The sequence below is a fragment of the Ciconia boyciana genome, chromosome 3 (genome assembly GCF_034638445.1).
Source record: "Ciconia boyciana chromosome 3, ASM3463844v1, whole genome shotgun sequence".
NCBI lineage: Eukaryota > Metazoa > Chordata > Aves > Ciconiiformes > Ciconiidae > Ciconia > Ciconia boyciana.
The window spans coordinates 88,244,425-88,268,548 of record NC_132936.1 but is presented as its reverse complement, the minus strand read 5'-3'; the positions used below and the strand labels follow the sequence as shown (position 1 = coordinate 88,268,548).

Below are 24,124 nucleotides of genomic sequence, written 5' to 3'. Positions count from 1 at the left end.
GTATTAGGAGGTAAATCTATTACTTGGGTCTTATTGCTACCCATATTACCTTTCACAGAAAAAATAGGCAATATTCAAATTCGGTTTTGCAGTAATTTCAGTAATAGAAGAAGAATAACAGAATTTGCTTAAATAGGACTTCAGTACTAGAAAAGGGAAGACTGAAAGAAAAAAGCCTTAGGCGCTGTTGTTTGTGATACAAGTAAAGAAATTTGACATGGTAAATGAACGTGCTGCCAGATAATATGAACCAATTTACAGGCAGCAATTTACTCCTGTAGTCCTGATTAGATATGAAAGTGTTGAATTCATATTTTCCTTCAGGTGCTTATGCAGTAAAATCAGAATTTACTTTCATTTGAAAGAATATGTAAAACTGTAATCAATGGAACTACATTAAACAGGGAAAAAAGTGGCTGCAGCATAGCAATATAGTCAAAGGAGGCAGTGGATGATAACTGGTTTGTATCTTCAAAAATTGCTACAACTGTACAAATCAAAAGTATTAAAGAGAAAACTTGTATCACACTTTTTTTAAGAGAATAAATATTTATTAAATACTTTTAAGCAATGGGTGCTTAGGTGTATCTGGACATGATTTATGTATTAATTGAAAATTGGGGAGCATTGCCTGAATTTTAGAATTGCAGAAAGCAGGCTTTTTGCGTGAGAGTAAAATACAAATCCAACGCATTTGAAAAAGCTTCCTCAGTTATAAATGTATGAATGCTATAGCAACATCTTTCTGGACATTTAGAAGAGCATAAGCAGGAGTTGAATGACAGGGTGCTTTATTTTTTTTTTCCTTCACCTGCTTCTCAGACACTAAAAACATTACGGTTTGTGGCCATCTAGTGGTGAATCCATTTTAAATACACTAACCCCGTTCAGAATTTAAGTAAACCAGTCCTCTAGCATTACTGTGCAAAACTGAATTACAAAACCATTTTGGGAAAAAAAAAAATTCTGTATATCTTTTTCTCTTTTGCACTAGTAATTTTTTTACAGGATGATAACATCTGTGAAGGTCATTTCCTTCTTTCTTTTTCTTTGTCTTTCTCTAAGACAACACAGTTTTTGATGTTACAGTTTCTTTTTAGCAGCCAATTTTAATGTGTGGGGTTATTCCATTTTTATTCTGTAATTTTTTTTAACGTCCAAATCCTTAGTAGTAGTGAATTTATTATTTCTTAGGCAGAAATGTATACATTTTATAAATTACATGTTTCCAAGATACAAAATACTCTCTAAAATAGCTTTGAAGTATACATCAATTCTGAAAGCAATTCATATTCCTTAATTTGATAGACAAAATGCTGGCTCTCCTGCTTAAGTCCTTATTACTAAATTGCCTTGATAATAACATTTTTCTGGTACTTTCCTCTATAAGCAGTGGTTTTAAATATCATGGGAAAATTATTCTATCACAAGCGGAAGGGATTATTATAAGTACCAGTAGGAAACAGTGTAGTAGAACAACTATGGCAAGTCACATCTTGAATGAGATGAGGTTACATGGTTTGTGAGACCTGGTGGACTTCTAACATCAGCTAAGTCCCTGACAAATGAAAAACTGAGATTTTGTTTGTATTGGAGAAATAATTCAATAAGCATGTTAGTAGCAGATGTAACCATTTGTATTTCTTGTTTTCACTAGATAATGGCAAAAATCTGAAAATTTGATTATTCCAGTAATGGTTTTTTTCCTTAATTGGGAAATGGACTGTCAAATGGTTTTCAGAATAATTTTGGCTTTACCTTTTGTTTCTTTCATCAAAGCGTCATTTTTTCATATCTGACCATTCCAACTAGCAGTTCCTTGAATTTTCACAGTGTTGACATAGACTTCTGCTCTTTTTTTAATTGCTGTAGATATTTCTTCTAGTTAATTTGTAGATTTCACCAAGATGACAACAAAAATTATTTAAACTCACTATCCAGCATGCCACCATCCATCCATTAACATTGAACATTGTATCAGGATGGTATTGGGTTAATGTATGTAATGGTTTGTTTCATTTTCAGGTATTTGGAGTGGATGACAGCCAGGATTATAATAGGCCTGTTATCAACGAGAACCAGAAAGATTTAGTAAAAGATTGGGCTATAAATTCTGCTACAGTAGTGCTGGAAGAAAAAAGACCACTGAGTACAACTGGATTTCTTGACACAGAGGTAGAATTTAATTTTTGATGGTCTTCTTTTTTCTTCCAATAAGAGAGAGCACTAATAACTGACCAGTAAGTGTTAAACAGCAAACAAAACCTTGCCTAGAAAATATTAGCTCAGATCTATAAGTATTTTATTTTTCTTAGGCCTTTATTGCATTATGAAAACTTCTCTGTCAGAGACAAGCACGCTACATTGTGAAGGTGTTTTAAACTTTGCTACCTTTCTATGTGCACTAACACCAGTGTATTGGAAATGTAGCAGGAGCTTCCTTGCAACAGTATATTTGCAACTCACATTTGCACAGTATACGCTTCTTGTAAGTTATGCAGCAGAACTGAGGAAAAGCTGGTTATGTTTTATAGCCCAAAGCAAGTAACTATATTAAAATTCAGAAATAAGGTGTAGCATTTAATGTGTGATACAAAGTCAGCTAGGAAAAAGATGATGGATAATATATTTCAGATTTTTTTCTGAAGCCAGAGGACTTCAGGTTTTTACATTCATGGTTTGAGTTCTCAAGTGAGATGCCACTCATGAGAAGTCATTTATGTTAGTTGCCTCAGAAATAGTATAATTTAATCAGCTGGTGAAAGATTAGGCAAAGGAAAATGCCTGTTCTTTATATATGACTCAGAATATGCACACAAGCTAGATGTTAATCGTATTTCGTATTTAAATCTTGGGAGACATTCTGGTATCGTTGTGATGGATAAACTATAACTTGAAATGTGTTGGGAACAGAATGGGCTCACACTGGAGCAGAATTAATCTGGTAAGAGTAACAAAGCACACCACACTTACTTCTGCTTGCCATGGCAAACTGTTTCTGAAGTATGATCCTATAAATTAGCCAACTTTATAAATAAGCAAATTTTCTGGAATATATCAAGAGCTTAAAGTATGACTTTGTGTGCCTGCCATGCAAATACATTGTTTTTAGTATCTAGAAATCTGTTTCTCCTACAGAAGGTGTGCTTTATCATGGTTGTATTTTAGCTACTGTACAGTCTTGATACACTAAGTATGTTACTGTATCTAGATTAGTATCTTTGACTAGTTTCTCTGAGGTTACTGCTTCGAGTAAATTATTGCCATACAGCATGGGCATATCATGTGGAAGAATTTGACAAACTTTGCCTTTACCTTGTTGCTTTTGCATGAATCTAACCACAGTCTTTCTCTTCTTTTTCATGCCTTTTGCAGCATTCAGCTCTTTTGTGCCATATCAGTTTTCAAGATTACTAAAAGTATCGATGTTTTTCCATTTCTATAATTTCATAAGCAGCAGAAGAATATATGATTTATTTTATGAACACAATTGGGCTTTCCAAGTGTCATATTCTGCAAATAACAGTGTTTTATTTTAGAAGACTTAGACGACTTCTGCAATCGTAGGACAGGTTTAAGAATCCTTCTGGCAATGGCATGGTAAAACTCACTTTGATTTAGGTTGAAATTACAGGAATGATGCCTTTTTATTACTGTGGATGCTTTGCTGAATAACAAGCTCTTCGTATATTAGGAAGGGAATGGATTATTTGGCACAGTCTCAATTTACAACATTATTACGAGGCATGATAGGGGAAAAAAGGAAAGTTGTTTGGTAGATAAAGGAGCAAAACTGACATAAGCAATGTTAATATAGCAAGAATTAGTGTAAGAAGAGATGAGGACAGATGAAGATGGAAGAAAGCTTGCCAGAGCAAGGTAAAAATAGAAGTTGGTTGATAAGTATGTAGAAGTAAAAGAGAAGCTAATTCAGAAAAAGAGGTGTGTTTTGTAGTATCATAATGGAAAACAATCATGAGCATAACTATTGAGAGAAGATTGTAATGTTTAAAGTCTTATTACCAAAACTTACACTCAGTTTGTTTTATCATTAGGAAATGGAGAGGCAAATGTGTTTGATTTGTAAAGTACATGGGTATCATGTTCTCATTATATACAAACTTTTCTGCTTGTGGTTTTTGGAAGACTTATGATCTGCAGCTCAGTAATGCAGTAGGTTAATAAACCTTATTGAAGATCTTGGCTAAATAGTCAGGTAACCTCAGGGTAGCTCAGTGTTCCAGGCTTGCATCCACTCAGATTGTAGGTGGACCTTGTTCCAGCTGCCCATCACAGTTGTACCTATAGATGATTTAGCAGAATGAGGTGAATTCAGAATGATTGACATAGAAAAAAACAGAGAAAAAAAAATTAAAGATATTTCAATTCAGGAAGATGGAAGAGATTGCTTGGGAAATTATGAAGACTTTATAAAAATTATGTTGGGGTTGAAAGATTATTCTGAACTTAAATATCTCCACTTTACAGGACTTGTGAAGTATCGTGAATAATGTGTTTGGAAAGGACCTAAAAAATTGCTTTTCTTATTAAGAAATTCTCAGCTTTTCTTTTGATATGACAAGCTTTGGTACTTTGGAGTTGTGTGTGTCATGAGACTAAATAAAATGTAGAGTGAATGTCTGACACAGTTGGACTGAGCCTGCATGCACTGGTTCTTGCCTTTTCAATGATTACAGATAGGCAGTAAAAATACTAAATTTAAAATATTTAAATTTTTTTATTTTCTATATTATAAGCTGCCACTTGCCAAGCAAGGTAAGTGTGATTTAAGAACAAAAATTAAATAAGAGAACAAAGACAATATTATTGTTCTTGTTGTTGTTGTTATTATTATTTATTCTTATTATATGAGCTTGAGTAATAAAACATTGAGTAATAAATGCAGACATTTGGGCTATGATTTATCCATCCAGCTTCCATTTAATTTTCAGTGGCCAGTTATCTATACTAACCACAGTTCTTAAATAACATACATGGTTTATCAGCATTGTCTTTGATGTGCTTCTTAAGGACATACCTGTTTTTTGTTTGGTCATGGGGGGTTTTGTTGTTTTATTTTAATTTTTTGTTAAGCCTGCAGCACAGTTAGAAACCTGGTTCTGCATCTGCAGTGTCATCAGTGCCATTGACTACAATGTTACTTTTCCCGTTTTGAATGCCCATTTCATGTCTTTCCCACTGCAGATAAAATAAATAATACCACTGGCATTCTGAATATTGAATAACTTTATTCATGTAAATATTTGCTTCTTAGAAGTGGAGAACTGTTGTGTTTATTTAGAGGCTGTGTTTCCTTTTGTTTGTCCTCTCTAATTACACTAATTTCCTTCTGTAGAGCAAACCATTCAGTCTGAAGTTTGATACTTGCTTTTTGTTTGAACTTAGATGCTATACTGAAACGTAGGATGATTGTGTCACCAATGTCATATGGCTGTGAAAAGGCAAATATGACCCTTGGATACCCTGGAAAACGTATTGTCAGTAGAAAAGGGAAGTATTGTCACCATGGTAGAGAGTGTTGGTGAAACTTACTCTGAAATATTGGCACTAGAATTGTTACCATTCCTGGTTAAGAAGGGCGAATACAAGACTAGAGAAGGTACAAAGAGGTCTATTGAGATTATTAATGGAATGGAGGTTTACCTTACAAGAACAGATTGAAACAATTCATTTAGTCTAGCAAAGTAGTAGCTGAGATGGTACATGTCCTGGTTTCAGCTGGGATAGAGTTAATTTTCTTCCTAGTAGCTGGTCTAGTGCCATGTTTTGGATTTAGTCTGAGAATAATGTTGATAAGACACTGATGTTTTAGTTGTTGCTAAGTGGTGTTTACACTGGTCAAGGCCTTTTCAGCTTCCCCTGCTCTGCCAGGTGCACAAGAAGCTGGGAGGGGGCACAGCCAGACTGGCCAAAGGGCTATTCCATACCATATGACGTCATGCTCAGTATATAAACTGGGGGAAGTTGGTCGGGGGGCAGCAGTCAGTGCTTGGGGACTGGCTGGGTGTCAGTCACCGGGTGGTGAGCGGTTGCATCACTTCCTCCTCCCCTGCCCCGCCCCGGGTTTTGTTCCCCTCTCTCTCTCTCTCTCTCTCTCTCGTTTTCCTTTTCACTACAATTTGTTGGGGGGGGGTGCGGTGGGGTTTTTTTTCCAATTATTAAACTGTTCGTATCTCAACCCACGTACATGTTTTCTTACTTTTGCTCTTCCGATTCTCTTCCCCATCCCACCGGGGGGGGGAGCGTGAGCGAGCAGCTGTGTGGGGCTTAGTTGCCGTCTGAGCTAAACCACAACAGTACAATTGCTGGGTTTTGCTGTCTAAGTGGAGTAAATGCAGCAGAAGGGAAAAGAACTATTTGAGATAGATGTCAATGTTGTTCCAGTAACAATTGTGAAGACATTGGCTGTCAATAAAGTGAGTATGGACATTTGAAAAAAGATCATCACCCCTGGAGGAATATGGTTCTGAAGTAGGTAGAGTGGGGAGGGACTAAAAGAACTGCTTTCAAGATGGCACTTCAATTTATGAAAAGATGGTTTAGTATGATTCTTACAACATGAGATGACTGGAGTATGTGTCTGAAAAGACTTCTATTTTAATTTTCTTCAGCTTGTTGAAATTTATTTTTTAAAAAATATTATTCTGCTCTGAAATGCCAAGTATTGGAGATGCTTCCAAGTGTTATGTGTCTGTGCTGTGAGTTTTTTTCAGATGTAGAGCCTGAAGCCCTAAATCTTCAGGCTGAATAATAAGTCCACAGAAATCCATTGGTACATTTTCTGAAGATCTATTACTCCAGTTTAGTTTGTGTATGCGATAAGCATAAGAGAAAGCAGATTTAACACAAAGTTAAAAGGCTGGTATCTCTTATGTAAACCCAGCTTTTCTGAAAGACTAGGAAGTTCCGTTTGGTATTCAAGAAAAGATTTGGAGGATTGCTTACTTGAGAGTCTGTAAGATGCAAATTGATATGGATTATAGGAAGAACATTAGAATAACTGAATGTGACTTTTTTAATGTATGTTTTATAAACCTTTCACCTTTTGGATGTGCTTAAACTACTATCAAAAGAAACTGCTTTTCATGGCTTTGTTGTTTGTGATTGTATATACAGAGGGTTGGCAAATCACACATTTACATCCACTCCTATGTAGAAAACATTTTTTTGGCAGTGTAATTACTTTCAGAGAAAAGTAATTTATCATGTTGTGTATCAAAGTCTTAATATATTTCTCTGTTGTGAAGTGGAATTTGGATCTCTGATACATATCATATCTGTATCTCTGGAATTGCTTAGGAGATGCACAAGGAACTAGTTGGAGTTTTCTGTAGCAAAGATAATTGGGACATCTATCATATTTGGTTTTGTCTGTAATTGTTTTATTAAAGATGGAAGTTCACGAGTAGGGACAGGAAATAGAGAAAAGAAAGTTGAGAGATATGAAAGAAAAATGAGGCTTCAGCAGTAGTTGTCAATACATAAATGCTGCACGTTTTAGCATGGGGTTTTAGTAGTATTCTTTCTGGCACCCTTTTCCTTGCATTGTGTTCAGAAATGCCCATAAATAACAGAAACATTGAATTGCCTTCCTTTGTTGTTATTAGACTTGAGTTTTATAACATTTTGATTCTAAGAAATGAATTCACAATGTGGAAATTTGTATATTTCAAACATGATTTGGTGCATCTCTGACTTTACTATATTCATAATATTCTGAAAGAGATTCATGATGTTGCACTTGTTTGCATTAATAAGGGTCATTCATTTAATCAGGAGAAATTCAAGATCATAAATTCAAGTCTTCTCAAATTTATAAGTAACTTTTAATTTGAAAGAAGTCAACATACACTAGATGACATTGTTCACCATTTCATTTCTGCTAAATAAATTTTATAAAATTTATGGAGTTGTTTCCTGGTAAAAGACTAGAATCCCAGAGTGGCCAAGGTATTAAGGAAAAATCAGCGTTTTGAATAGAAGTGCCAAGATTTGAACAGGCAGAAGAGCTTCAGCTAACCTTTGAAATAGCTCCTGCAAATTTCCTTATTCAGCAAGTTATTGGTATCTCCATGTCCTTCCCATCTCTTTTGTGGACCTTGAATTGTGATTTCTTGTTTGACTTGCCTATGGTTATGTAACTCCTTTGGAACTGTAGTCAATGACTTCTGTCATTTGCAGTGCTTTGTCTTTTGAGTCCAATAAATTAGATTATGTAAACTTCTATAAAGCCTTTGATAGTGTACAGGCCAAGTGTGTGTGCATATGTGCACATATATATGCAACAACAGTTGCCTGCTGTCTTTTTTTGGAGATGTGAGCAAGAGAAGCTATGATATATTGGATAAAACAGTAATATTGCGTTATATTTAGAAATCAGTTTTTGAAAAAAAAAAAACTTAACCTACTATAACAACACAACATAAGAAGGTTGTTTAATTTTATATTTACTTTTTTTACATTTTAAAAATGTTCAAGGTTTCAAAAGGCTTACCGTCAAGAAAGTAAATTAATTTCCTTTCTAGGTCAGCTGCAAAAAATGATCAGATACTGATTACATTGATTTCACTGTTACCCAGTAGGATGGTTTAAAACTAATCTTTGCTTCTTTTTTTGTTTAGGCCAAAAATAATCTGATCTTCCATTCCTTTTCATCATAAGTTATCTTACTCTTTCAGTCCTTAAGGTAGTCTTTCTGTAATAAAGTAAATACAATATTTCATCTGGACAAGAGGGTCTTCTAAATTGGTAAAATGTTACTTTCTTGTCTTCCTGAAGCACATTTTTAATTTTTGAACACACACACCCACACCCCATGTTTTTTTCCTGCTCTTCTGAGCTGAGGACTGAAATAACCTGGTTTTAAAACTAGCACGTTTTCTAATATATTTTATATAAGTTCTGATGTTTAAAAGTTCACTGCACTAGGCAATGCTGTTTATTCTGTACTGGTTCTGCAACTATATAGATTTTGTTTGTTTGTTTATTTGCCATTTTAGAGCTGGTAACTCTAAAATTTATTGAGGTAAGCTCCTTTTTCAACTTTCTCCAGGAAAATAGTGTCTGACATACCTATTCAGGAAAAACCTGGAGAGAGGATATGCTTTTTATCAAGCAGTTGTAATTTTTCTTCTGCTTTTTTTCTTTCTCAGGAAGGTTCTACTGCCCCTGGAAGTAAGCGTTGGGTATCACAGTGGGCCAGTTTGGCTGCTAATCACACACGTCATGACCAAGGTGACATCACACTGGAGTCATCTGTACCTGCTCCATTAGAAAACGGTATTAAAAGCTGTTCTTGTCACAATTTCTGCTGAAGAAACCTATGAAAGGGAGAAAAGAATGATTATGTACCTACATAAGCAGCTTTCTTACTCTTAACACCTCATCTTCACCAGAATTCTTTCGTGTCGTTGAGAAGAAATAGCATAAAAACGAGCTCAACAGTAGTAGTGTTTGGCATACCAGAAGAGTGCCAATATTAAACTGAATGTTACTAAAACAAAAACATAAACACTGTTTAATATTAAAGAAACTATCACTTGAATGCAGTTTGGGTTGGTCTGCATAGTATGTTTCTTTCCTTACATCTTTCTCAGTACTGGCCCCAAATTAGACTTTAATGGATTGCTTGTTAAACAGTCCAACCTGTGACTTCATTATTCAGTCATTACTCAGCTGAGGCATAACATACTTCCTGATCTCGGAAACATAGAAAACCTCCTATGTTTCTTGAAAACCATAGAAACCTTGTTCTCAGCAATGAACAACTTTATCTCCCTTTCTTGTGAGGGCCAGATGTTCAGGCTATGTCTCTCCTCAGTTAAACTAGTCACATTTCTTACTTTAAATGCTTTGCTGTTTAAGATCTACGCTCTTGGCTATAAAGGAGTTCCTTACCTTACTTTACTTCTCCTCTGCTGTTTTCTTCCTGTCAATTTCATCTTGGAGATGATGATTTAACACAGAATTCTAGTGTAATTTTTATGCTGATACTTGTGTATTGAGGTGGAGTTAATGTAGCTCTTCATTACAAAATTGACTGCTAACTGCAAAGGTATGTCATATTAATGAAAGCTTCATATTCTGAAAGTGATAGGCTGTTTAGTGATCAAGAAGTAACTGATTATCTGTCTACTACTGGAAATATGTTTTTGTCCGGCAATTCCAGCATTTCCTCTTATTCCAGCTGACTGAAATTTTCAGCATCAAAGCAAAGTTTAAAAGATTAGGGGAAAAAATGTGTTTTAGAAGTAGAAATGCTTTTCTGTGTACACCATTTCTGAAGGTATACTACCATCTACAGAACATGTCCAATAAACGCTTGTTAGACATTGGTGAGTAGAATAAATTAATTTTCTATAGTTTTGAGCATCTTTTTAGGTATTTTTTTTTTCTTTTTTTTCCCAAAAGTTACATTTACAAGTGTAATGTGTGTTCTCTACTTTTTTGTTATAGCTGCTGGCTTTCTTCAGATTTTCAAGAATCCATGTCTGTTGCAATTTCAGAGCAAGCTACATCTTTGACCTATAAGTTAGTCTCTCAGAAGACTGCATTTTCAACTGATAAAACCAAGTCTTTATTGCTTTCAGAGCGGAACCCTGTGATTCTCTCCCTGCTTAGACCACAGACCTGGTCTCAGCACTCTGCCCAGCAGTCAGGGCTTCTGCAGAAAAAAAATTGCCTATTACTAAGTTCTTTGTTTTTTCGCTGTTTTTTCCCCCACCGCTACCTTGGGTCCTCAAACCAGTGTAAAAGTGTAGTGACAGAGATTTCTCTAAAGTGTTTATTCCACATGACAGTAAAAAAAAAAGGGGGGGGGGAGGGTAGAAAACCAGTAATGATATTGTCCATATTTTTCTGCCAAAATTTTAGGTTTCTTGTTAATTTTAGATAACTCCCTTTGTTCCTGGCCCAGGTTAGATGAACTGAACCATTGTCTGAACTGCTCAAGCTTGAATCCCATAGGCGATAATTTTTTTTTTCTTACAAATTCTATTTCTTCTACAACACCTTAACTTTGTTGTAACTAATATATGCATTTCCTAAGTTGGTTTGTGATAGATTTGTTTTACTGCCCTCAGATTTTAGATAACACTAATAAATTAATTCAGATATTTTTTATGTTCTTTATAGAGATCTTACCTGTACGATTTATTCTTTATTGGAAAAATTAGCGCCAATTAGCGACTTCACAGAAGAGTTAGCTTTTAATTCTGTGTATTATTCTGGCACAATGAAAGGAAGAGAGAGAACATGACTTTTAATTCTAAAGTTGAATAAATAACTTGACTACTTTTAAAAAAAAAAAGGTGAAACTGAAATATCATTGGGAATTTCTTCCAAAATGAGGCTGCTGTTATGTATTGATTAGTAACTGAATTTCTATCCAGGTTTGTATTCAGCAGATGAAAGTATATGTAAACATGTTTAACTAACTGGTTCATCAAATACAGTTATTTTTCTGATAATTTACTTTTTGAAGTACATTCATATGGTTTTAAAATCATAGAAGGTGAGGCCATTTATTAAAGCAAGCAATAAAATACATTCCAACTTTATAGTCTCATTTTACTTTTTGGGGTAGTGTACAAAGAAATTTTGCTTTTGATGTTGCACAGTGCAAACTTCGGTATCAATGCGTGGAAGAATTCTTACCAGTAACTGCTGCTTCTATAGTAGCTTTTCCCCCCCTCATAGCAGTTGAACTTTGCATAGGATACTAAAAGTCAAAGGAGATGGAAAGAGGAAAAATTAAATTATCTGATATACCTTGTACATAGTATAATTGAAATCAAGAGCAAATTTTGTACTACTGGGAAGGATTGGGTATACGTAGAGGTTACTTAAAATCATAGCTCTTGAGACTGATCCTTTGAGTGGTTAATCGGGGTTTGGTGGTCTTTTGTTTTTTGTATTGTTTTAAATAGTCACTGTCAGATGGGACTCTAGCTAGGATCTTCTTCGGAGTGATGAATGCTTCTTTTACCATTATAAGAACTTTATGATTTAAGTGAAGCAACTACTGCGCAGTGCACACCCATACTGCAAGAATTCTAAAATACTGAAGGAGAAATCCAGAAATCATTCAAGCACCAAAGATGTAATGAAAATATAATTTGATATGTATGTCCAAAGACCAGTTCACAAAATCTGTCTTGTTGGCTTAGATGCCTGTATTTTCTTTAGAAATCTTAGTAGTTAAACTTCACATACCATGTATATAGCCAAAGACAGTGCTGAACAACTCCACACCTTTCTTCTACTCAAGACTGAAATTCACCAACAAGCAAGTTACATGCCTAAATACATATAAAAGATTTGATCTGGTAGGTATGTCTGAGAGAAGTCAATCTTCAGAGATAGCAATCATATTGATTTTCATTGAACCTCCAATTTTTTTATAATTTCCAAGAAAAATAGTCCAGGAATTAGAAAACCTTGCTTAAAGGATTTCAGAGATACCTCCTGCTTCTCAAAGACTGTCCTAACACGGATTATACAAAAAAAGGTGTGTGTCATTTTGCATTCTTCATCAAAGGCATAACACTGTGCAAAGAGAAGAGAAAGATTAAAGAGCTCAGATAGAAAGTAGCAGGTATGTACAATTGTACAATATGTACAATTGTGTACATACAGTATGATTTTTTATATTCAATTAAGTGCTTAGAGAATTCTTGCAGAGAAGGAAGCCCTATACTCCAGTTTATATTCCTGGAACAACCAATGTTGGCGGCAAGCCTTGATAGAAAGATCCCAACAGGGTATGCAGAGCAGTTGTTTATAGATCTCTCCTGGTGAAAAGTGAATTGACAGATGTGTGTTAGTAAATATGCCACATTACATTGCAACAACTGGCAAATGAACTTGCAAAAAGAATTCTTTTCTATCCAAACATTTGAAGTCAGAGCAATTTATAGAGCGATTCATATTATCTCTGAGTAATAAAGGCTTGTTCCTGGCAGCACAACTGCTATGTTTGTTAAAGGGGCAAGGAGGGCACAGTCATCACTGTGGAAAAATAAAGTTTGGTTTCTAAAACGGGGGTATTCAGCATCAGTTACTCCTTGCAACAGTTCATGGGATGGCTATATTTTTCTGCCTAAAGAGCAGTCTATATCCACTAAGAATTCAATGAAAGTGCTTTAGCAGTGGTACTGCATTCTTTTGATGCTTTTACACATTTTCTATATATTTCTATACTACAGTGTCTTGTTTGGCTTAAAAGCATTCTTTTTGCTCTCTCAACCATAGTAAGTTCTTTCTTCATGAGTAGGGCTTTTCAATACTGCTGAAAGAGTGTCTCCCAGCACTGCAGTCTCTTCCTTGAGGGGAGGTCTCACAGGGAGAGGCTGTAGCCCCTTAGTGAGACAAGACCTTGAGCTGTGGAACATGCAAGTAGGAAGGAAAGAGGGGGATCTTACTCTATTCAGTAGCTTTGAAATCTGGTGCAGAATGTGTTTAGGAATGTAAGACTTGCTTTCTTCTCCCTGTTGTAATAGTGTGCTGATTTAACAGTGATTTCTTGTGTCCCTATTTTAACCTGCTGTGAGAGCTTAAAAACTTTATGTTCATATATACGGTCCCAGTGTACACAGCTGGCTAAAAGAGTTTGATTTCAGGGAGAGCATATCTCATGTAGGTCAAATTCTTGTATCTGTGAAAACTTGACTTTTTTTATATGAGAGTGATCCTAGTCCATATTATGGAACATATATACTGAAATTACAGTGAGGCAGGAAAAAATACTGTAGTCCCTCTGCAAGAATTACACAAATGTTTGTGAAGTGTTCCCTTTCCCAGTGTAGAGTCACAGAGTGTCAGCAAGGTAGTAAGTAGCCCAGGATGCCACACAAACAGGCAATTGTTCAGTCACAACCAAAATTATCCATGTTTGGGAAGAAATTCTGCCTGTTTGTAGCAGAGCAGGAGGAAAGGATGTTGTTCTGTCTTTGCACTCTTACCCTGATTCTGAAATTACTCCTTCCCTTTTCCTGCAGTATGCTAGTTTTAGCAAGTACAATTTTGGAAGATGGCTTTTTCTGTCCTGGTCACGTCTCTGTGATAAACCAGAAATGGTTCTTTGCAGTAATTCCATTGCAACCTTTTAGACATTGCTTTCATAGACACATACTCTGTATCCACACTTTGGATTGTGTAGAATAAACTGTTCTTTTGTATGACAGTCTTAACATTCTAGTAATTCAGAAATATTTTTTTGATATATGTAATCTCTTTAATCAGGAGATACCTGTTCTAAATTATATTAGCACATGCTTTTGTTCAGGTTTTATTAAAGAAAATGTATTGCAACAGTGAAATGAAATAATAGAGCTAGTTATGTACAACTTATTATGGTTTGCTGGTAGTTAATGTAATTTACAGAGTTTCTACTCTGTAATAAGAGGAGTGTTTCCACTCTTCCCTGTAAAGAGGAAATGATGCCTAATGAGAACAGGACAAGCAGTAATGGGCTAAATTGGAGAAAGACAGCTCATGTGAAAGAATAAGAAAATTATTTTAAGAGTTGTCTACCCAAATAGCTTATAGGGATAGTGGAGATTTTTAAGAACTTGTTAAATGTTTTTAAACATATATTTGTCTAAGTATAATTGATCCTGCCATAGAACAGAGGGATGGACTAATGACTTTTTTCAGTTCTGTTTTACATTGTTTTATTAGTCTTACTCAGTCTTAAGAATTTAATGTTTCTATTTACTTCGCTTTTGAATGACTCCTCAGATATTTTTTTCTTTTTCATTTTTAGACACAGACATCAGTGAGTCTGGTATTTCCGTTAGAAGCACTGGTTCAGCTGCCTCTATGACCAGCCAAGGTGAGCGAAAGAGGAGAACACTTCCACAGCTTCCCAAAGAGGAGAGAGTGAATGAAAGCTCAAAAGCAAAAACTGCATCTCATCAGAGATCAGAAATAGGTGAAAAGCAAGACACTGAACTTCAGGAGAAAGAAACTCCAGCTCGTGCCTCAGATGCTGACAGTAGAAGTATAGCTAAGTCAAGCAGAACAATGAATGGTCTTTCGCCCAAAGCTACTGTAGACAAAGTTTTTTCTTTCCCCAGCTCTTCCAGTAAAGAGAGAGTTGAAACTGGCAGAGAAACTTCTGTGGTGAGACAAGCTTTAGCAAAAATTCAACAAGAAAGAAAGGAGCAAGGACACTGGACACCCACAAAATTATCCTCTACAAAACCTGCTGCGAACCAGGTTGAGAAAGGTAGGGAGGAGATTGCTGTGTCACCCAAAACTTTGGATAATCAAGACAAAGCTCCTGGACATGTTACAGATAAAGCAGAAATTAAGTTGGCGCAGAGTGAGGGAAAAAGAAGAAAAAATGAGGAAACTATTAAAGGACAAAGTCCTAAAGCATCTGGAGGAGAAAAAAAAGAATCTTCAAAACCATTAGTGAGGCAAGGTAGCTTTACTATAGATAAGCCTAGCACAAATATACCTATAGAACTTATTCCTCACATTAATAAGCAAAGTGGATCTGCTGCCCCTTTAGCATCTGCAAACAGGATACGTGACAGAAGTGATTCAATGGACACTGATTCCAGTCTAGATACAACACTCATTTTAAAAGACACAGAAGCTGTAATGGCTTTCCTTGAAGCTAAACTGCGTGAAGAAAATAAAACTGATGAAGGTCCTGAGACTCCTAGCTATAACAGAGATAATTCCATATCACCAGAATCAGATGTAGATACAGCCAGCACAATCAGTCTCGTTACTGGTGACACTGAAAGAAAATCTACGCAGAAGCGGAAGAGCTTTACAACCTTATATAAAGATAGATGTTCCTCTGGTTCCCCTTCAAAGGATGTTTTAAAATCTTCTGCAACAAGTGCCAGAGAAAAGATGGAAAAGAAGACTAAAAGTCGATCTTCAGATGGTGGGTCTAGAGCTGATGCTCGCAAAACTGTGCAATCCAGTGGAAGAATGAGACAACCATCAGTAGATTTGACAGATGATGACCAAACATCTAGCGTACCTCATTCTGCCATTTCTGATATCTTATCATCTGACCAGGAAACCTACTCTGGCAAATCACATGGAAGAGTTCCTTTTGCCTCAGCAGATGAACTTTTACATTCCAAAATGGAAGGAAAGTCAGCTAAATCAAAAACCTCTCCTGTTGCACTTGGGCAATCTAGTAAATCTACCACTCTTCCAAGACCTCGTCCTACAAGGACTTCTCTCTTGCGCAGAGCGCGTCTTGGTGAAGCCTCAGATAGTGAGCTTGCTGATGCCGATAAGGCCTCAGTGGCTTCTGAAGTGTCCACTACAAGTTCTACATCAAAACCTCCATCAGGGAGGAGAAGTATTTCCAGAATAGACTTACTTGCTCAACCTCGCAGAACTCGACTTGGCTCTTTATCAGCACGTAGTGATTCTGAAGCAACAATAACTAGAAGCACCGCCTCATCTCGTACCCCAGAAGCTATTATCAGAAGTGGTACAAGGTTAACATCAGCAGGAGATAGTAGTAAAGTTTCTGCTAGAACTCGAGCCAATAGCATATCTCGACTTTCAGATTCAAAATCCAAATCTTTGGCTTCTGCTCATAATTCTCCCTCAGGTATGTGAGATTATTTGAACTATCTGCTCATAATTCTCCCTCAGGTATGTGAGATTATTTGAACTAGTGTTATACAATACTAGATGTCTGTCATATGTGGAAATTTTATTTTCTTTTTTTTTTTTTTTTTTTTTTTTTAAGGAACAGTTCTTATGAAATATTTGTTGAGTTTTAGTTGATGCAGTCTTTCTCTTTGGAATAAGAGGCTTCCTTGGCAGGGCTTGTGGATGTTTCTCACTTAAAATCATAAAGACAAGAAATTGTAATCCTTTAACTCTTTGGATATTTTTTTTAACTTGAAACCGGTAACAAAGAATTGCATTGAGGTATTCAGAGGTGGCAGCACTGATTTGCATTAGTACAAAAACAGGGCAGAGATCTCTTTGCTCAAGTCATAGTAGTAGAAGTTCAGAAGGTGAGCACCACTTTTTACTGCACAGAAGATACTATATTTATTTGTAAGGTAGACTTGTAAATATGCTGAACAGCAAGTGTTCCCTGAGGTATACCCTGAGCATCTGTAGGATAATTATAAATATAATTTAAAATTAGCTTCCAGAACTACAGAAGTGAGATTTGTTTGATAAGAATAATAACAATGAAGTAACAAATGGAAAAATTAAACACAAACACTACCTAACTAAATATCATAAAGTTAAGTAATTTATATTAAAATGTTTGCCTTGCCTTGGAGTAGTTTCTGTTCTCTGTTCCAAATCATGAGATTTACGATTTCATCATGATTTCAAAATCATGTTGATCTTCTTTTGTGTGGTAGTTCCTTTACTATGATATTATCTTATGTATGGAAGGAAAAATTCGTACGATTGATTAATTTTAACCTACTATTCTGTTAGAAGTTAACATAAGTCTTCAAGTGCAAGCAATGTGAAAGGCTGCTAGTTTTCTTCCAACAGCAATATTAAATCAACCAAAATTAAAATGTGGTAATTCTAAATAAGTCAACTTTCATGTGGAACGAATATCTGAAATTTATGTCCTCTTGCTTTTTGAATTTTCATACCACCAGCTTGACCTTATTTGAAGCCAATCCACAATCTAAGAAAAAATAAATAGAATAGCTTCCAGTGTTGTGTGTTGCTACTGAGATTATATATTCTCCTTTAGTGCTTCCCATTCAGAGTTGATATAAACATCTTTGATACTTAAATTTCCCACAGTCCTACTGCCCTTTTGTTGCTTGTATATCATAAATGTACCTTCTTAGGATTCTTAGCAGTGTTTATTCCCCAGACAGGTATCTTTTGGCTGTGTCGTTTATTAGCTGAATAGAAGTTTCTGTAGAGACACAAGTGAGGTGTTCACTGAACTATAAAGTTGAATCTGTTCAATATTATGACAGATGTCTACAAAGATACAAAAAAAAGGTGAAACTTTAGAGAAAAACTCAGTCTTTCCTTATAAGATAACATTGGAAAAGTAGTATGTTTTCAATTTTAATCAAAGTTTTAAATTGATGTGTGCAGCCTGAAAGGTGGCAGCATTAGTTCAGGGAAGAGTGTCAGTTAAGACCGCTTTTGTATGTTTACTTTAATAATTAACACTAGTTCACATCGTGATACTGCTGATTTTTGAAAAGGTAAACCCCAGATGTTACTTGTCACTTCAATTCTTGTGTTTTTCACAAAACTATATATGGATTTTGAGTTCTGTGTGCATGTGAACTATTGCATGCTTCCTAAACTTTTCCCAGGTTGCTGCATTGAAGTGGTTTGCTGCTTCTGTTCAGGGGAGTGGGTGTATCTTTCTCTTCCCAGTCTACTAGTCTATCATAGTCATCTTTGTTTAATATTCATTTCATTTACCTGCATTACACAGTCAAACTTCACTGTAGCTTGTATAAAATACTTCGTTTTCAAGAGTGACAAGATGCCATCTTCTCATGAGCTACCCCAACATAATAAGCTAGGTATTTTTAAAAGACCGTTGTTAGAAAAATCTACAGTAGAAATAGCTTCTGTCATAAAAAGCTTTATCAGTTTACGTATCAAAATCAGGGAGAATTCTGTATCAATGTAAAGGTGAAAATCTGAAAGCGATTAATAAAGCAGTCAGATACTTTCAAAACAAAATCATGGCTTAATAAATCAATCAAATCTTGTTACTATGTAAGTAAAGAATATTATTACTACTGTTTAGGATTTAGAGTTCTGGATTTTGTCTGTATCAGTAAGCTTATTACATAATTTTTTTACTGGACTATTTAGAGTATACTTTAGGAAAATCTGAATTGCTTTGAAAGTGGTGTAATCTTCTAGTATATATAGGAGTGTGTGTGTATATATATCTCTCATATATAGGCCATTACTTAGTACATCCCCATTTTCCCATTAGCATCTTATAAAATTATGCTAATAAATACCAACACATCAAGTTATTAATAATATTATTTATTATTTTATCTTTAGATAAATGTATTTAAAACATCTTTGAATAGAACGTGTTACTTGTATGCAATATATAAAGATGGAACGTAGCAGAAGCTTTTCAATCCAAAGCATGTAATTCCTGAATTTAATTTTGTTTCTAGAAAAGTCAACACTTCACTTAATTTTAGCACTTTTGGAAATTACTAATGAAGTGCCTGACAGAAGTGCCTCAAATGCGTGACTGTGTTTTACTTCAGGCACATTTAATCAAGGCATACCAGTGATGTATTTTCTTCTCTCTGTGGACCTAGAAAGACTGGAAAATGAATGATCATTACCAATATAGGGTTTGGGGTTTTTTCCTCTTTTACCAGAAGACTCGTTGCTATCAAAGTGTTAAAAATGTTCCATGGGTCTTCTCATCAGAGTTCAGTTAACATTACCACATTGTAGATCACTAAACACTGGCAGCAGAATCTTGCTTCTTAAATCCAGTCTACCAAAGAGAAAATTATTTCTGCATTTCCTAAATCTTTTTGAATGTTCAGACATACATGCCTGTAAAAAGGGGGCAAAAAAAGATGCAGTCAGTGGATTTTTTTATTGTCTTGTACTTCATGTGGATGAATTGCAACAGAATTGTCAGAGCTGTCAGCAAGTCCATAAATTCAAGAATCTTTTTTAATCCTTGATACAGTTAAGTATTTCTTACTTTCAAATGAAAGGGCAAGCAGATAAATGGAACGTCTTGGATGAGAATTACCAGCATTAAAGTAATTACTAGGGTGTTTCTGTGGTAGAAGGCTTCATAACTGACAACACTGTGAAGACATGTGAGGCAGAATTAGTAATTTTATGGTACAGGCAGTGAAAGATTTAATCAAGGCACTGAATCATCGAACAGTAGGGTGTGATCAATAAAAACAGAGAAGACCAAAGACCTTTTTTCACAATTGTGGAGGAAAATTGAAGATAATGTTACAGAAGGAGCTGTGTATTGGGAAAACGAATAACAGGATCAGACCTAGTACAAAAGTGCTAAGCTGCAACTTTAAAATTAAGCATTGAGTCAGAACAGAGAGACCTTGACCAACTAGTTGTGTTTGGCAGCTCTGCTGGCTTGCTGACCTAGCTGTCATTGCAAATAACTAGCAGATAGGTTGATCAAAGCTATTGAGGTATCTCGGCGGGGGGCAGGGGGGAAAGGTTTGAGCATGGAGAGAAAACAACCCTATTAACTGCACTTTAGTATTATTGCACTACTGAGCACCAAATTTCAGGATCTTTGAAATGGATGAACCTTGAGAAGGCAATGCATCAATGAGAGCAGAGTATTTTATAAGGGATATGCTTAATAAAGTCTGTCCTCAGATCTTAAAAGTGGGATTATGGCATCCAAATCATTAAACTTGCCAGCTTAAGGTGTTGTCAACACATTGTACTTCTCACAGAGTAGTCACTAAATTAGGTTTGTCTGCTGATTATTTTAGCCAGGGTTTTGGAAGATTTTCTAGTTATTGGTACTGATATTCACAGTCTTTGGTGTCTGAGATAACTAATTGCACAATAGCTTTCAGAAAGCTACATAAACTACAATGACATTTTGGGGCTGCATAATTTATAAATAGTGTTAAAAGCATATATATGCAAATGTATAGCTAGCTTAATGGGAAATGTGCTTGGATATTGCTTGTCATGAATCATACAACTTCGAGATTTTTACTGTTAAGCCTACAATAACTTTTTCCCCACATTAATGAGAAACCCATTGATAATATACAAATAAACAACATTTTAAGGCCTTAAAATTTAATGGTCTTAAAAAATGTAGACAGGTTTTATGGTAGGCAGTTGTTATTCATGTCATTTCAGTTAGTGTCTCTGAAATGTTTAAGCTTTTACAAAATTCAGTATTTTTGATTGAATGTATCAATTTAAGAATCTTTTCCTAAAAAGTGTGGGTGGAAAAGAGGACCTAAGACTAATATCATCAACATATTTTATTTAAGCAAATGCTTCTAATCTGAATGTTTTAATACGAATTAACATGATAAAACACTATTTTGTACACAGAGAAATCCAAGCTTCTCCCAGACCCAGATCCTGATGTTGAAACTTACAGTGGTAGAGTACTAGAAATCAAATATGTTTCTGATATTTCACTTCTCATTCAATTTTTAGTTTTTAAATATATGATTACATATGCTCATTGTACAGTGCTGAGTTGCTGGACTAGCTCACTTGAGAGATTTTAAGATAAATTTTGTATTTATTTTGATGCATATAATTTGAACCGTGACAAAGAATTAAACAAAAATTGATGATAAAATGTGGGCCCAACTCATAAAGCTCTTTGGACGTCGGTCACACATCGCTTGCATGCTGTTGGTGGGGAGATGTGCTTTTTCTGCTTATGTTCTACTTCCCTAAGATCAAAACAAGTTTGAAATCTCTAAAAAGAGAACAGTAAATGACTGGAGAGACATTTTTATTTTCATCAATAAAGTTAGAATATTAAAAAAAATTAGTAGAACTGGACATGATTTGAAGCCCACATTTAAACCTACAAAATTTACACAAGCATATTTTTGCTTTGGGCAATTAAAAATGTATTATTTATGTGAGGGAAGGGATGTAAGCTTATACACCAATGTCATATTCTACAGACTGTAATCTTTGAGACCATTACACAGATCTTTTCTCAACTAAAAATTACTTTCATTATTTGTTCCTTAAATTCATATTGATGTATACTTCATTTGTAATGTTTTTTTCAAATGTTTCAGGAGAAATCATTATTATTTCTTGCATTTTTCTTATACTAAAACCAATATACATTACTTGAATCTCTTGTTTTTAAATTACCAAGAGGTGATCACACACTTTTAAAAATTTCTACAGTAATTATAGAGCCTCATGAATGTCAGTGAGTTTGGGGGACTAAATCCCCTGCAAGTATTTAGCAGGTTGTCGTGATGAGCATTCCTTTACACTTAGTGATATCTCTTCCTGCTGGGAATGTTTGAGGACAGCATATCTGAAATGTATTTTCTAGACTTTAGTAGTTCATAGGGGGAAGAGAGCCTCCTTCTTAGTTTCAGTTGTCTTATACTTCAGGCTTTCTTCAGCAACATGGCTGTATATGCTTTATGTGCTACATGTGAGAATATATGCTTTTTGCTCTAAGGCAGCTGTTTTTGTAGATGTGCTGCTGATTTTTGTAACACAGTATTAATTTTAACTTTTTTTTTTGGTAGTAAATACATAATGCATCATCTAGGATTTTTATGCCTTCCATGCTTTCCAAGCATGCATTCCAGGCTTGGTGCCAGCTCCATCCTTCCTTCACATCTCTTCATTTTTTTGTGTATCATGTAAACCTTGAATGAAACTTGGGGAAAAAATCTGCAGAAAAAGTGCAATCTGACTATATACTTAAATGTTAATGAATTGGGCCCTTGTTTTGTAATACAGTTTGCTTGAGCTTGTATACAATTACTGGCTTTTGCATCTTATTTCACTCATCATTATACAAAGAGCATCCGTTTTATGTTTTTATTAATCAATATTATTTAACACAAATTTTGTAGCTTTCTTTTTAAGATTTAAATAAACCTTTCGTGAGGTATCTGGGGATTGATAATGAATAGTTGTGTATTTTTGTGATGTTACTGAAATAATATTGTTTTTTCTTATTAAAGATGCAATAATAATTCTTTTTTAATAATTAAACTAATTTAGTAAGTGCAAGATGGAGGCGCTTTCCTACAGATTATGCTTCCACCTCAGAAGATGAATTTGGATCAAACCGTAATTCCCCTAAACATACCCGTCTACGTACCTCTCCAGCCCTGAAAACCACGCGACTGCAGAGCACTGGGACAGCAGCTCAAAGTAGCAATACATTCAAGCACAGAATAAAGGAACAGGAAGACTACATTCGTGACTGGACTGCTCACCGAGAAGAAATAGCAAGGTTGGTTTTAAAAGGAGTGCCTCTAAAATAACAAAGATTTGTACCCAACCAGTTATACATGTACATACATAGGAGAAAGACAGCTGATGGATTTTCTGTGTCATTCTACTTACCGTTTTCATTCCCTAACTGAATGGGTAATTTAAAATTCTTCTAATGAGAGGCTGGCAGACAGAGCACTCATGTTACCAGCACATCTCTTTCTAATGGAAAATGATAGTCATTTCTGACTTACGATCGCCAGATCCCAGAATATGAACTTCTGGTTGCATTAGTGGGACTTACAGAGGTACTTTGTGTAGAACTCTTAGTTGCTGATGGTGTATTTCCTGAGGCTGAAGTATATCTGATTTTGTACTACCTTTACGTTCATATTGAGGTAAAATTTCAGATCAATGCATAGGTGACAGAGAGAGGAAAAAGTGATTTGGCAATGTGAGAGACCATGTTCTCATTTTAATTTTTGGTTTATCTAGACATTATTTCATATTAGATATTTTCTGATTTAAATCATACGTATCCATCACTTAGATGCCACTGTTCACGTTCTGAACCTTTTCACAGAATTTAATTTGGAAGCCTAAACAAGAAGACTGTTTTCCTTTTAAAATTAATCTTAACACTGTGGTCTCACAGATGCAAAGCATTGTGTTTTGCTTAGTGTGATTAATTCTTTTTTGTTTCCTCTTCTGGGTAATATTTTTCAACATTTGTTTTTCTAGTGTAGTCTGTGCAAAGGGAAAATACTTAAGGGAGTCTGATAGCATTTTGATAAATCACGAAATAAACATCTTCCAAGGCATCTTCCTAAAACATCTCTTTCTTTCCAAGATTCTAAAGTTAGAGATGGATATAGGGAGGAATGTGTGTATATGGAGAAAAAAATTGAGGATAGCCATAGCATAGTAGTTCTTCCTTATATAAACTGCTGCTGAACCTCTACTTCAGTGAAACTTCTTGGTACATTTTGCTTATGTAGGAGAGATTGACACTGGAAGTAATTGATGATTCAGTCTAAACTTCCTTGATGGTTAGGTTTGCAGGTTTTTTTCTTCCCTTGGGCTTCTTTATTTCCAGTTGAAGTGGTAAGAGGCTCAAAGCAGTATTGCCAAATTTGTGGTTGTGTATAGAAATTTCACACAAACT

At 35.2% G+C, this 24,124-nt stretch overlaps 1 protein-coding gene across 12 annotated transcripts in view; it reads left to right on the top strand.

Moving 5' to 3' along the window:
- Positions 1-24,124, top strand: part of CEP170 (centrosomal protein 170) — a 106,877-nt gene that overhangs the window by 64,496 nt on the left and 18,257 nt on the right. For 7 of the 12 annotated variants that reach the window (XM_072856471.1, XM_072856468.1, XM_072856470.1 and 4 more), the window contains 5 exons: positions 2,026-2,175; positions 9,174-9,300; positions 14,786-16,612; positions 21,076-21,126; positions 22,744-22,978. In XM_072856471.1, coding sequence (XP_072712572.1) covers positions 2,026-2,175; positions 9,174-9,300; positions 14,786-16,612; positions 21,076-21,126; positions 22,744-22,978 — 2,390 coding nt within the window. The remainder of the gene's footprint in view (positions 1-2,025; positions 2,176-9,173; positions 9,301-14,785; positions 16,613-21,075; positions 21,127-22,743; positions 22,979-24,124) is intronic. The other 5 variants (XM_072856476.1, XM_072856475.1, XM_072856478.1 and 2 more) reach the window with 4 other exon arrangements.